At 54.2% G+C, this 12,783-nt stretch overlaps 1 protein-coding gene across 1 annotated transcript; it reads left to right on the forward strand.

The window, feature by feature from the left end:
* The first annotated feature begins 204 nt into the window (after positions 1 to 204).
* Alx3 (ALX homeobox 3) lies at positions 205 to 11,242 on the forward strand. Its single transcript, XM_031375136.1, has 4 exons — positions 205 to 632; positions 5,575 to 5,891; positions 9,078 to 9,206; positions 9,598 to 11,242. The coding sequence occupies exons 1-4, from the start codon at positions 356 to 358 to the stop codon at positions 9,904 to 9,906; spliced, it is 1,032 nt and encodes a 343-aa protein (XP_031230996.1). The 5' UTR covers positions 205 to 355; the 3' UTR covers positions 9,907 to 11,242.
* The last annotated feature ends 1,541 nt before the right edge of the window (positions 11,243 to 12,783 follow it).

Genomic DNA, 12,783 nt, shown 5'->3' on the forward strand with positions numbered 1-12,783 from the left:
ACTCACCCGGACTGCTAGACAAAAGGGATCCTGCCCTCGAAAGGAAGCAGCTTCCCTCTCTTCTCTTCCAACTGCTTGTGATACCAGGCTGGGGGGGTGGTGGTGAATGGGGTGGGGTGGGGGTGTTCCTGGGCTCCGAGGGGTTAACCCGCACAGGGCCGCACGTGACGTGGATGGTTCCAGCATTAAGTCAGAGGCGCGGGCCCCCTCTCCTGCCCCCCACCCCCCGCGGCGCGCGCCGCTCCCGGGGGCTCCGCGCCCCCGAGCCCAGGTCCCTCCCCCTTGGCAGGCGCTCACAAGCCGCGCGGGTTAGCGGGAGCCCCGGAGCTCCGGCGGCCTGTGAGCCGGAGCTGGCATGGACCCCGAGCGCTGCGCGCCTTTCGCTGTGGGGCCGGCGGCCGGTCCTTACGCGGCCGCGGGCGACGAGGCTCCGGGTCCCCAAGGGACTCCCGATGCCGCGCCTCACCTGCACCCCGCGCCACCCCGTGGTCCGCGCCTGAGCGGCTTCCCGGCCTGCGGGCCCCTGGAACCCTACCTCCCAGAGCCCGCCAAGCCGCCCGCCAAGTACCTGCAGGACCTCGGGCCCGGCCCGGTGCTCAACGGCGGCCACTTCTACGAGGGCTCCGCGGAAGGTAACTTGCGGGGCGCTGGGGGAACCCCATGTCGTCCCCTCCCCGGCCCTTCTTGATCTCCCCGATTCTCTTTCCCGCTTTCTTGCTTCTCAACCTTGGGTCCGTCTCGCATTTCCCACGATTCGCTGCTGGCCGGGGCAGGCAAGGCCAGGGCATTGGGGACGGCAGAATCGTCCTTGTCCCCGGCCCGCAGAGGCAATTGGGGGGGGGGGCGGGAGGTCAAAGGAGGCTGGAGTAGCGATGATCTTGGGCCCTTTCCGACCCCCAAAGCGATTAAGCCTGGGAGGATAGAGTATGCTCATCCTGAGCCGAGCCTCTGCTGCCGCCAACCCAGAAAAAGGGACTGGGTGGAGGGCCCGGGAGCCTAACTGGGCCCCAAAGCTGGAAGAGAAGAGCTCGGCTTTTGTGCATGGCGCCCGCTGAGGGCGTAGAGACTGGGCCTCCACTTAGTGGCCAAGCTGGACTCAGCGAAGGAAAGGTTGCGACTTAGACTTACCCAGCTCTCGTCCTCGGGCCCAGCCTCTGCAGGAAAAGGTTTTCCGGTGCCGTTAGACGCTCCGCTGAGTGGCGGTGGCTGCTCCCCCTCAGTACTGGGACTGTCTTCAAGATCAAATAATTATGTTCTTGTTTCTCAGATTAACTTGGCCTCCCCATCGCCGCGGGGATGGCTGCCCTTCTTGCAGTTGGCATCTCGGCACCGAATCATCACCGCTGAGCCGTCGGAAGCGGCTAAACAGCTAAACAGTACTAAATCCCAGGGCGCATCCCGCTCCGGGGACGGTGTCCCGTGTTCTAAGGCGGGTCGGACCATGCTAGGATCTGAGAATGCGCCTGAACTGCACGGCCTGCCAAGACTAATGCCGCCCACTGTACTCGCTGACCCACACGAGTGGCTCAGCACCCAAGCCCATCCCTTGTATGCTGCTACATTTCGTAGCCTAGCCCCAAAACTAGATCCCGGGAGATCCTCCAAATGCGGCAGTCGCCTGCTCCTCAGAGAGGCTGAGCAGCGAGCAGCTCTCGGCTTCGTCCGGTCCGGGTGGTGGGAGTGTGCAGGAGAGGCCCGGGAGGTGTGTTGGGGTCATCGGAGGAAATGAGCAAGTCCGCGGAGCTTCGCGTCTAATGCCGTTTGAAAAGGGCTCTCCTGATAAAAACCACAGTTGGGACTTAATGAGAAGCAGTTGGTCTGGCTCCTCTGATCCCTGCCAGACGGCGGCAGCCACGCAGCGCCCAGAGCACCGCCAGGGACAGGTACCCGTCTGGGCCGGTATTGCACCCCGCAGCACCCCACCACAGTCCAGCCACTGCACAGCCTCTTGCACTATTGTTCGGTTCTTGGACAGCCGTGGGTCTGGTCGCAGAACGAAAAACAATGGGGTTGAATGGGCCGGCAGTGAGTCTGTTGTCGCAACGAAACAAGGCGAAAGAAATCCCGGAAAGTCAAACGATGCAATCAGTCCAAAGGGAGAGAGGGAAATGGAACAAAACAACGGATTACAGTCTGAAGCACAAAGGTAACAGGCCGTTGGTGAGATGGGGAGAGGAACGAAAGGGAGTAAAAGGACGAACGAAAAGGGCGAACAGCAGATCGAACGAAGCGGGTAAACGAGGAAGAAAAAGACGAAAGAGGAGAGAGGAGAGAAGAGAGAGAGAGAGAGAGAGAGAGAGAGAGAGAGAGAGAGAACGAAGGAAGGAAGAGGGCATTTCCTAAAAGGATAGAGCACACCGAAATATGAACAAGTATACGAAAATTAACGATTCAGGCCGCGTAGGGACAGGTCAAACGCAAAGAAGGCTCAGCCTAAGGAGCTCTAGCCTGAGCTGAAATCCTGGCCGCTGCTCCGTCTTGACGCTATCCTGGTCTTGGCTGCACGAGGGATTCTTAGTAAAGGTAACCCCCAAACACACACCCACATCCCGATATCCCTGCCTTTAAAATGCCGGTCTCGGAAGGTCGACTGGTCTGTACTGAGACCCGTTTTTTTGCGCAGGGCCTGGCGCACATCGCTTCTCTCTCGTCCCGCGCCCGCATCCCGCTGCCCTTGACCACACTTTGCGCCCTGCCCTTCTCCTTCAGAAGGCCTCGTTTCGTCCTTTCCAGTCACCTATGCACCCTACGCATCAGCTGTGTGCGCAGGGATGGTTCCTCCTGGCTCCAACAGTTTTGTCTCTACGCTGACTGGTGTGGAAACGAAAGACTCCTGCTGGAGTTCTGCCCACCTGCCTCGGTGGAAATCCATAGCCTGAAGACCGGGCCGACCCCGGAGAATTTAAGTCCTTGGCTAAAAACCTATAAGGATGCCTGGCTAGCATCCCTGCCCTTGGCGCTTATTAAGTAAGGACTTAAGATCTTCCACTGAAGTCGCCGCTGAGGAAACCGGGCTTCAGAGCCTACTATGGCTCATTTAGCGACCCCAGGACGACGACAGAAAACAGCACACCTTAGAAACAAGGCTGCTGTGAAAGGAAAGCCAGGTGGCTGATTCTGCAGATACCACGGATCTGAACTTGGAAGCAGCCAGGAGAGGAGCTGCACACAGACCAAGCTTCTGCTGGCTTTGAGACAGCATGTGATAAGGCTGTGGTGAGATTCTCCACATCCCGGAAGCATGGGTTTGAAGGAAAGGTCGGAGATAAAGAATCTGCCCCCTGTTGGCTCGTTAGAGGTCCCAGCCCTTGCACCTGGATTTCACTCCTACGGAGCATTATTGCATTCCTGTGGTTGTAAAGGCTCCCAGTGACCAATAACCAACTTCTATACTCCCTGGACCACCCCCAGAGTGGTAGTAATGACAATAGTTCAAACTTCAAATGGGCCCTCCTTAACAGAACAGCCTTCCCCTGGCAAGCTTCAACTTGGCCTGCTGGCTTCATTTCTCAGAACCTTTTGTCTCTGCTCTCCCTGGGCCTTACTTACTACTCAGGAGGCTGCTTGGGAACTTCTGAAAAGTGGCCATGTCCTCAGAGTCCTCCAGCGAGACCAGGGAAGTTTTAGGGAAACTAACAAAGAGGGAGGCAGTTGTGTGTCCCTTGGAGAGGACTGTAGAGGGAGCAGACAGGAGAGAGGAGCAGAGGCCAGCAGGCTTGGTCGCTCTTGGAAGAGAATAGCTGCTGCATTGTGTTTTGATCTCTTAACTTTATCAGCTTATGGGCTCACGGTTAGGAAAAGCAAGTGCCTGGGATCTAGAACTGAGTATTCCTTCTGAGCTGGATCTTATGGGAACAGAAATTAAGGGTAAGGAAGCAGAAAGCAAGGGTCTGGACCATGGGGAGTTCTGTAGAGTGGGGTTGGTACCCTCAAGCCCCTGCCCTGAGGTCCTCCCACCCATGTCTGCCTGAAGTCCATCTTCAGTTTCCTGAGAATCCAGGACACCAAGACTCTTCCCTGCCAGGCCATTTTGAAGGTCTGATGTCTCTAAGGTGAACCATTCCAGGCTCTCCACTCCGTCTGACAATTTCCTCTTGTTTGTTTGACATCATCCATCTCTCTGTCCTAGCAAACAGGACTGTCTCCAACCAAACTGTGATGATGGAAAACAGAGAGAGAGTGTAAGGGATGCAGTGAGATTCCTCTCTGCATTGCCTGTGGGTCATGAAGGAGATTATTGCTCCAGGCTGGGATAGCCAGAGGCCAGGCCTTGCCAGACTCTCCCAGGTCTTGAGGACACACGTGGGAAGCTTATTTCATAGTCTGGGTGGCCCAGAGAGTCACTGACCATCTTCCAGCTGAAAAGACTACCAACTTGTCCTCCAGACAGGGATTCATCTGATTCTGTGTACCCCTCCCCCCTCCACACACAGAGCTGTAATCCTGACATGAAGTCCCCAAGAGGAAACTGCTTCTTTGGTACCAGCTAGCTAGGCCTCCTGGGGGCCAGGCCCCAAGTTGGAGCTGGGCCTGGGGCCAAAGAAGGGGCCCTCTGAGTCAGCAGGGTGTCTTTGTGACTTAGTGGCTTCCATCCCTGTTAAGGAGGAACTTTATGGGGACATTGCTGGGGGTCCTTTCCAGAGGGGAAGGGTGGGGGATGATCATGGTGACCTACTTTTTACCATGCCAGGTGGGTCATATGGGGTTTCTGAGTGACAGCATATCAGAGTGAGGCTGCTGGGGACTGTTCCCAGCCTGCTCCGGAACCCTCCCTGACTGCTAATGGAGGTGATGAGGAAGCCATCAGAAACTACTGAGTTGGGAGGGGCAGACAACGCTTAGGATAATGGGGAAAGGGGGTTGTGGTACTGGTCCCTCATTAACTCCTCCAAAGTCCAGCCTATCTGGCTTCCACCCTTTATGCTGGAGCTTGAGTTCTTGCCCAGGTGTCACAACTTTAGGATGAATGAGGACAGGTGATTCCTTATGGAATCATCACTGTCCTAGCTTGCTCTTCTACCACAGAGTTGCTGTGAGACTTGGGCTTCAAAGAACAGAGGCACAGGGAAAGCAGCCAGAGGTGCTCTGTGCATCTCTGTCCTTGCCTGCCTGGATCTGGGTAGCAGAGGCATGAGCCCGAGGGCCTGGGAACCAAGTCCAGCACAGCCAGAACAAGAGAGCACTCTAGAAAGGGTGGGAGATGTCAACCACGCCATCCTTAACCCCTGCCCCCACTCTTGGCCCCGCCAGGGTGGCAGTCCCCGCTGTGGCGCCAATCCTGGCACCTCCATACCCTGTGGGACACACCACCACAGAGCTCTTCCCCGAAATGAACCTCTCCTCTGGCCCCATCACATCTTCCCAGACCACAGAGCACATAGCTCCCTAGGGCCCCCTCCCCAGCTGGAGGCCCAGCAGTCAGACCTCTGAATGCCAGGCTCCGAGGGAGGGTGGCTGCCAGGAGGAAGGGCAGGGGAAGGGGGAGGAGACTGAAGCTTCAAGGCTTCCCCTCCCTCCATCCCACCCACAAAACCCTTGGTTGGGTTTCCATCCTCCTTTCTGTTTCCATTGCAGCTGAAGAGAAGGCCTCCAAAGCTGCCAGCTTCCCCCAGCTGCCAGTGGATTGCCGAGGGGGTCCTAGAGACGGACCCTCTAATGTGCAAGGTTCCCCGGGCCCCTGCCTGGCCAGCCTGAGTGTCCCTCTTTCCCCGGGACTCCCTGACTCCATGGAGTTGGCCAAGAGCAAGAGCAAGAAGCGCCGGAACCGCACAACCTTCAGCACGTTCCAGCTGGAAGAGCTAGAGAAAGTCTTCCAGAAAACCCACTACCCTGATGTGTATGCTCGGGAGCAGCTGGCTTTACGAACGGACCTGACGGAGGCCAGGGTACAGGTGAGGGCATGGTGGGCATCAGACTCTCTGGCTGCCACAGACACTCAGGCCATGGACCAGACCACAGAGGAGCTAGGACAGGTGGGCACTAGTGTCCCACAAAGTTGCCTTGCCCAGGCCCTGCTGGGACCTGGCCTTTTGGAGCTCAACCTTCAGGCTCAGCTCTGCTGTGGTCATAGACTTTTCTGTATTTTCATTGGGTCAAGGCTTAGGCACAGGCTTGGAGTCCAAATATCTGTCTAGGAGCCCTATTTACTAGCTAGCCAGGGGATTTGGTACATGTCACTCAATGGATTTCTGTTGCCTACATTTGGAAAAGGGGTACCAGTAGCAAGCCAGAGAATCCTCAAGGGTCACCAGTTGAGCAGCATTTTGGAAGAAGTAAGTGCTTAATGTACTACTTCTAAGGTGGCTGGCCAGGACGAGAGGGTCACTGAAGGGTATACAAGAAGCTCCTAGTTAGAACATGACCAGGAACCCTTTCCCTACTTCAACAAGTCCTTCTGTACAGAGAAAACCCCTTAGGGTCTTTGCCTAAGGTCACCCGCTTCATGTGATGGGGAACCTGGCCAATAGGAAGGGAGAGAGAGGGGTGGGTGGATGCTCAGAAAGAGAGAAGGAAAGCCATGGCCAACTGTGTTAGAAGCAATGGAGCACATGCAGGTGGCAAGCAAGACTGTGATGGAGAGGCAAGAGAAAGACTGAACATGTGTGGCCTTGCTTTGACCATGGTTTAGTCAGAGCAGGCTCCCCAGTGGCAGAAAAGAAGGCACTGGAAGGGGTGTTTGTCATTCTAGAGAAAGGTAAGGTGGCTGCCTTGGCAGAGGAACCAACTGCTCCCACACTGAGGGAAGAGGAGGGATGGAGCCCCTGTTAGCCGCTCCCTGATGGACCCCTTCCACCGACTCTTGGGAAGATGCTAGAGTGGAGGCCAGCTCTAGCAGGCAATGGGGCCCCACAGACAGAAGCCAGAACCATCCATCAATCAAAGCAGACCTGACAGCCAGATCCAGACCAGAGGAGCATTCTTTTGGCTATTTCTCTCCTCTGCTGTGTCCTGCTTTCCTGTTCTGTCTAGGTGGCAGATAAAACCGTCCTCCATGACTGTCCGTCATGGTTTTCTGAGCTATGGGAACAACCCCAGATTTTACAAGCCAAGAGAGTTCAGAACAAGGAATATGATGTTGGAGTACTGTCTGAATTTCTCTTCCTGGTAGAATTGCAAGATGAGTGTGTGTTTGGGGGTGCAGACTTTTCTCACTTCTCTCCTAGGCCCTCCCTGTCTTCTCCTAGGCCCTCCCTCTCCTTTCCTAAGCTCTCCCTCATCCTCTCCTAGTTCCTCCCCATCTTTTCCCTTTTCTTTTTATTTTAATTGAGGGGTATTTGGAAATGGGGTCTCACTCTGTCTAGAACTTAGGCTGTTCCAGTCTTCAGTTGACAACCAGGCTGAACTCCTCTAGTTCACACTAAGCATGAACATGTTATAGGCATGAGCCACCAGGCCCAGCTCTGAGGCCTTTTCGACCCTGGAAGAATACAAGTGTAGTCATGAGACTCCCAAACCCCATCCAGAGCCTCCCCAACCGCCACAGCCCTAGAGAGTTGGGAGGTTTTTTCTCTGACAGGAGCATGACCGCTCACCAAAAGCTCCACCCCATGAAGGGGACTAATTAAGACCACACATGGGACAATGGAGAGGGCAAGTCCCAAGCCCAGGAAGAGAGCCACAGTGGAGAGGCTCCAGGGAGAATGGGTGGTGACAGGAAAGTGACTCCCCATAGAGGCCTGTCTGCCTGAGGAGGGGAGAGAGGTGGGGAGAGGGGAGGCAATTCTTGATCTTGGCCAGGCCTGCCCTGGTATCACAACAACCCAGAAGCCAGGAGAACACGGGAGGGAGGATGCACAGCCTCTTCTTAGCTCTCAAATTACTGGCCTGGGTGAGTGAGGGTGACCGTGGAGCAAGGACTAGATGAGGGCTGAGGTGTTCTCATCCCAGTCAGGGAGACATATAAGCACAGGCACGGGTTTGGTTTTGTTTTGTTTTAATTTTTATTTCTAGTTGGATTCCCTAGGAAACAGTAGCTGGTTTGTATGTGATTGGTGGAGCTGGTCTGTATGTGATTGGTGGGGTTGGTTTGGGCTTTGGCTTTGGATTGCCAGGGTTCCATGTATCTTGGGCTGGCTTCAAACTCAATATGTAGTTGAAGCTGGCCTTGAACATCTATTCCTCTAGCCTCCACTTGCCAAGTTCTCGGATTACAAACAGGCACCGTTACACTCACCTTGGCTTGGTTTTGATATTTCCAACATCTGACACAGTCTTTTTTTTTTTTAAATGAAAGAAATAAAATCATATATACCAATACAAGGAAATGAAATTGGATCAAGTTTATGCCAAATTTATCACATATACACTCAGATGTGTATAAAATACATCACACACACACACACACACAGACGTACACACCTGCCAAGAACTCATAAATGATTGAGAAGTAGGCTCTCAAGAGATCATGGGCACAGAACAGAGTGCACTGAGAAGTGTGGACAATAATAGAGCCCCGGTGGAAGAACCCAGCCTGGATGCTGAAGAGATGGGTAGCCCAGGAATGGAAGCTCACTCACAGGTGACCCAGCAGGTATCTTAACAGAGGCATGGGTGGGAGATTGGGAACCATCTAGGAAGAGCCAAGTGCTGCTGCCTGGCTGGACATGACACTGTGATGAGGGTGGGGACTGTACCTAAGCAGCCTTGCCAGGAACTGGGCTTTAGGCCAGGTGTTGCAGGGAACCACCGAGGGGTTAAACAAAACCTCAACCTGAATCTACAAGGCAGATCAATCCGAGAAGCCAAGAGGACGAGACTCACCCACACAGTGGCACACTCTGAGGCCCACGGCTCCCCTTCCCCTATAACATTGTGAAAAGATCTAGTCAGGCTGGAGATGAGGAGCGTGACTCAGCCTAGGGAACGGTTGCTGGGGCTCTGAGGCCAGTAATACTGCTCTGGGATTGGGCCTCTCTCAGGCTCCCTTGGCCCTGGGAGCAGTGTGGATTTCTAAGCTCCTGCCACTTGGGACTCTGCGGCTTGGATCTAGATCGCAGGAAAAGGGCTCAGTGATTACCCTCACCCCTTAGGCCTCAGGGCTGCTCCTGCACCCCTTAACCCTTCCCGATGGTCCCCAGGTCTGGTTCCAGAACCGAAGAGCCAAGTGGCGGAAGCGTGAGCGGTATGGGAAGATGCAGGAGGGGCGGAACCCCTTCACTACGGCCTATGACATCTCTGTGCTGCCCAGAACTGACAGCCATCCTCAGGTGAGACCTTTAGTCCCACCCTTCATCAAGGCCTGCTCCTGAGATGCCAGTGAGAACACCGGCCCTGGAGGAGGAGAGGAGGCTGCAGAGTGTGGAGGAGGAGAGGAGGCTGTAGAGCGTGGGCGAATCACCTCTTCCTCCACAGAACAGAGCTGTTGCTCACTCTGATACATATAGAACATAGAAAAAATCAAACAGGAAGGTACAGTTCTGAGAAGCCATGGCTGGGACACCCTGGAAGCCAGAGTGGGTGGTAGGGGAGAATGGGTCTGGACCAAGTGGAGATGTCTAGAAAGCTCTTGAAGCTTCAAGAATACCGAGAGCCGCCAGGGTAAGGCAGACAGCTTCCGGACAAGTAGCTCACATACCTTCTTTCTCCTTTTCTCTTCAGCTACAAAACTCCCTGTGGCCCAGTCCAGGATCTGGGAGCCCAGGGGGGCCCTGCCTCATGTCTCCAGAGGGCATCCCCTCTCCATGCATGTCCCCATACTCCCACTCCCATGGAAATGTGGCTGGCTTCATGGGGGTGCCAGCCTCCCCTGCAGCCCACCCTGGGATCTATTCTATCCATGGCTTTCCTCCTGCCCTGGGAGGGCACAGCTTTGAGCCCTCTCCGGATGGTGACTACAAGTCCCCAAGCCTCGTCTCGCTCAGGATGAAGCCCAAAGAGCCCCCTGGCCTGCTGAACTGGACCACGTGATGGGTTACATGGACACGGACTGAGCTGTCCGCTTCTCTTCCTGCTCTGGCCTGCTCCTAGCCCATCTCTCTACCTGGACACCAAACAGCAAAGCCTTTTACCTCTGTAACCTGGGTGGTTCCAGAAGCTTGGGGGAGGAGCTGGGGCCCTCAGCTCCTGCAGGGAACGGGCTACAGGGTCTTAGCTCTTCAAATAGGTGGGGCTGCCTAGGAGAGAGGGACTTCAAAGCAGGCAGGACTCTTCCTTATAAAATGGGTCCCCTCATTTAAATTGGGCTGGAGAAAAGGTGACAGATGCCCCCTGTTTTCAGAAGACTGTTTCTAAGTCCAGGGAGCCCAGGAAGATGGGAGGAGGACCCAACAGGGAGGAGCTCTCTGCGGTTCTTAGGGTTGACCTCACTTTTGCCTTCTTACCACCAGGGGGCGGTACGCTCAACTCCTGGGACTAACAGGATCCCAGAAGGTGAAGATCAGCTCATTAATAGGTGGGAGTTCTCCTCTAGTTCAAACATCCCTAACTTCTACCCTGTGCCAATCTACCGAGATACTATAAAGTCATTTTCTCCAAGTAGGGAGAAGAAATTCCACCAAACATTAAATATTTGGATTTGCTTTCATGGGATCAGGGATATGCCATGAAAACCATACTGGCCGTCGACCAAAATAAAAAAAAAATGTTTTTTCCAGTCTCTGAGCCCCCGAGACCCAGTCCCCAATCTTTGTAAAGATACTTTTGTTTTGTTGTAGTGTGCTGCCCAGCGCAGTAATAAACACAGTGGTGTTTTTCATTCTAGGCTGTCTATCCCCAGGGTGTGGTCCTCAGTTGCTTTAGGGCTAAGTTGTATATAGGACCTAGGTTGGGCCAAACTCTCCTGTGGGGACAGCAAGAACCCAGAAGCCTATAATAAAAGGTGTGGAGTCAGTGTAGAACCCTCAAGGTCAAAGTATGCCGTGCCTGGCTCTGTCACCTGCATAAGCTCCTTGGCTTTGGCAGGTCCTCAGAGCCTCTAGTGTGGGGCTTATTTGGCAGGGAAATTTGAGGGTGGGAATGAGAGTAAGCTTGTGGTTGAGCTGACCACGGAGAGAATGGAGGGGCAGGGATCGTATGGAGGTTTTGAGTGCCTGTGGGCTGGGACCCCAAGTGCTGGGGGGTGGGGCAGCTGTCTCCTCCCAGATGCCCCAGAGAGCATGTCTGAGCTCTGGGGGCAGAGACGAAAGCCAGAACTCTTTCTTGTGGTTTTAGAGTATTACCCATTCTCTCCCTCATCCCCACTTTCTGCCTTATCTCTGGAGCCTGGAAGGCAGGCAAAAAGCAGGCCTGGCCCTCCCACCCTCCCAGTAAACACAACCACATTGCTCAGAAGAATTCCACTCAGTTCAGCCCAGCCATCCCCCACCCCATGCCTCATCTTTCAGGCACAGAGAAACCTAAGCACGCAAAGACACAACGTTCCCAAGCAGGGACCAAGTCCTCCATCCGATTTCCTAGCCAAGACAGTGACTGTGAAGTGGCCATGAATCTCCATAGAAGCCAGCATCTTCTATGATCTTTTTTCTTTTCACAAACTGGTGACGAGAAAGTCACTGGCAACTTCTGCCTTCTCTAACCTGACCCTGGTAGAAAGAGAGTAGCGTCTAGAACTACCACTGGTAAGCCACTAGACACTTACCCACTGACCTGTAAGGGGATCGGGGCTCGAGTCCCTTTCTGTAATTCCAGGATACTCAGCAGTTCATTAGAAATGTGTTCACACATGGAATGGGCAGTGAAATTTTAGCCCTTAGGTCCTACAAAAGCCAGAGAGCGACTCGTATTAGTTGGTTCTCTTGCTGTTACAGAATACACAACAGAAGCACAACTTAAGGAAAGAAGACTGGATTCGGGCTCATGGTACAGTTTTTAAAGGCATAGTTCACCATGCTGGAGGAAGCATGGTGGCCAGAACTCACAGCAGCTGGTCACATCGGGTTCACAGTCAGGACTCACAGACACATTCTGCCACTCAGCTTGCCTTCCTCGTTTTCCTGCATCCCAGGTCTGGGGTTCCAGCCTGTGGGATGGTACTGGCCACAGAGGCAGAAAGAGTTTGGTTTATCCTAGAAACATGTTAAAATCTTACTGTGAGCTGGGTGGGCACTGTGCTGGGCCCAAGACAGCAATGGTCAAGGAACACACATGTTCTCAACTCCTAGTTTATAAAGATAGAAAGACAGAAGGAGAGATTGTGACACCCAAACAAAGGGGGTCTGAAATAAGGATGGGACCAGACAGAAGACAGTAACATCAAGTTCAAGATAAAGTCAGCAAGAGTGGTAGATTCCACAAAGGCCATGGGCATCAGCTGAAAAGGGACAGTGGCGCAGGCACAGGGAGGCTGGACGCTGGCTACTGGCTCCTATCCAGGTGCATCTACCCACAGCTCATATTTTTCAGTCCAGTGACAACTCAATGAAGAGAAAGCTAACTTTACAACCGCCTACTTCACACATAATGAATACGAATGGGCACCCCGGAGCCTGTCTCATGGGATTATCTGTGAGCTGACAGATCCTCCCACTGACTGGGTCATCCCAGCCAGCCTGTCCCCTGGCTGGGGCACAGACAGCCCCTCACCTGCTTCCCATTAGCCATGTTCCCCTCCTCCTCCATGCCTTTAAGACACAGCCCCCAGGTCTCCCAAGACCCTGCCTCCAAGTTCACTCTAGAGGTTATCCTGGCCACACCCCTTCCCCCTTCCCCCTGCTAGATCCTGTAGTTTACTAAGGTCAGGCTGGGGTTCCGTTCACTCCTGGGCAGGGAAACAGAAGTGATTCCACCTGGAATCCCAACATCAGGAGAGTCATTGCACACAGTGTGGCTTTGCTGAGGCCCTTCTAG

This window comes from Mastomys coucha, unplaced genomic scaffold (genome assembly GCF_008632895.1).
Source record: "Mastomys coucha isolate ucsf_1 unplaced genomic scaffold, UCSF_Mcou_1 pScaffold16, whole genome shotgun sequence".
Lineage (NCBI taxonomy): Eukaryota > Metazoa > Chordata > Mammalia > Rodentia > Muridae > Mastomys > Mastomys coucha.

What these genes read in the sequence shown, in the direction of transcription:
- Alx3 (XM_031375136.1), top strand. Translation starts at nt 356, where the DNA reads ATGGACCCCGAGCGCTGCGCGCCTTTCGCTGTGGGGCCGGCGGCCGGT. An exon ending in CTACGAGGGCTCCGCGGAAG is followed by an intron (nt 633 to 5,574) that starts GTAACTTGCGGG and finishes TTTCCATTGCAG; the next exon opens with CTGAAGAGAAGGCCTCCAAA. An exon ending in GAACTGACAGCCATCCTCAG is followed by an intron (nt 9,207 to 9,597) that starts GTGAGACCTTTA and finishes TTTTCTCTTCAG; the next exon opens with CTACAAAACTCCCTGTGGCC.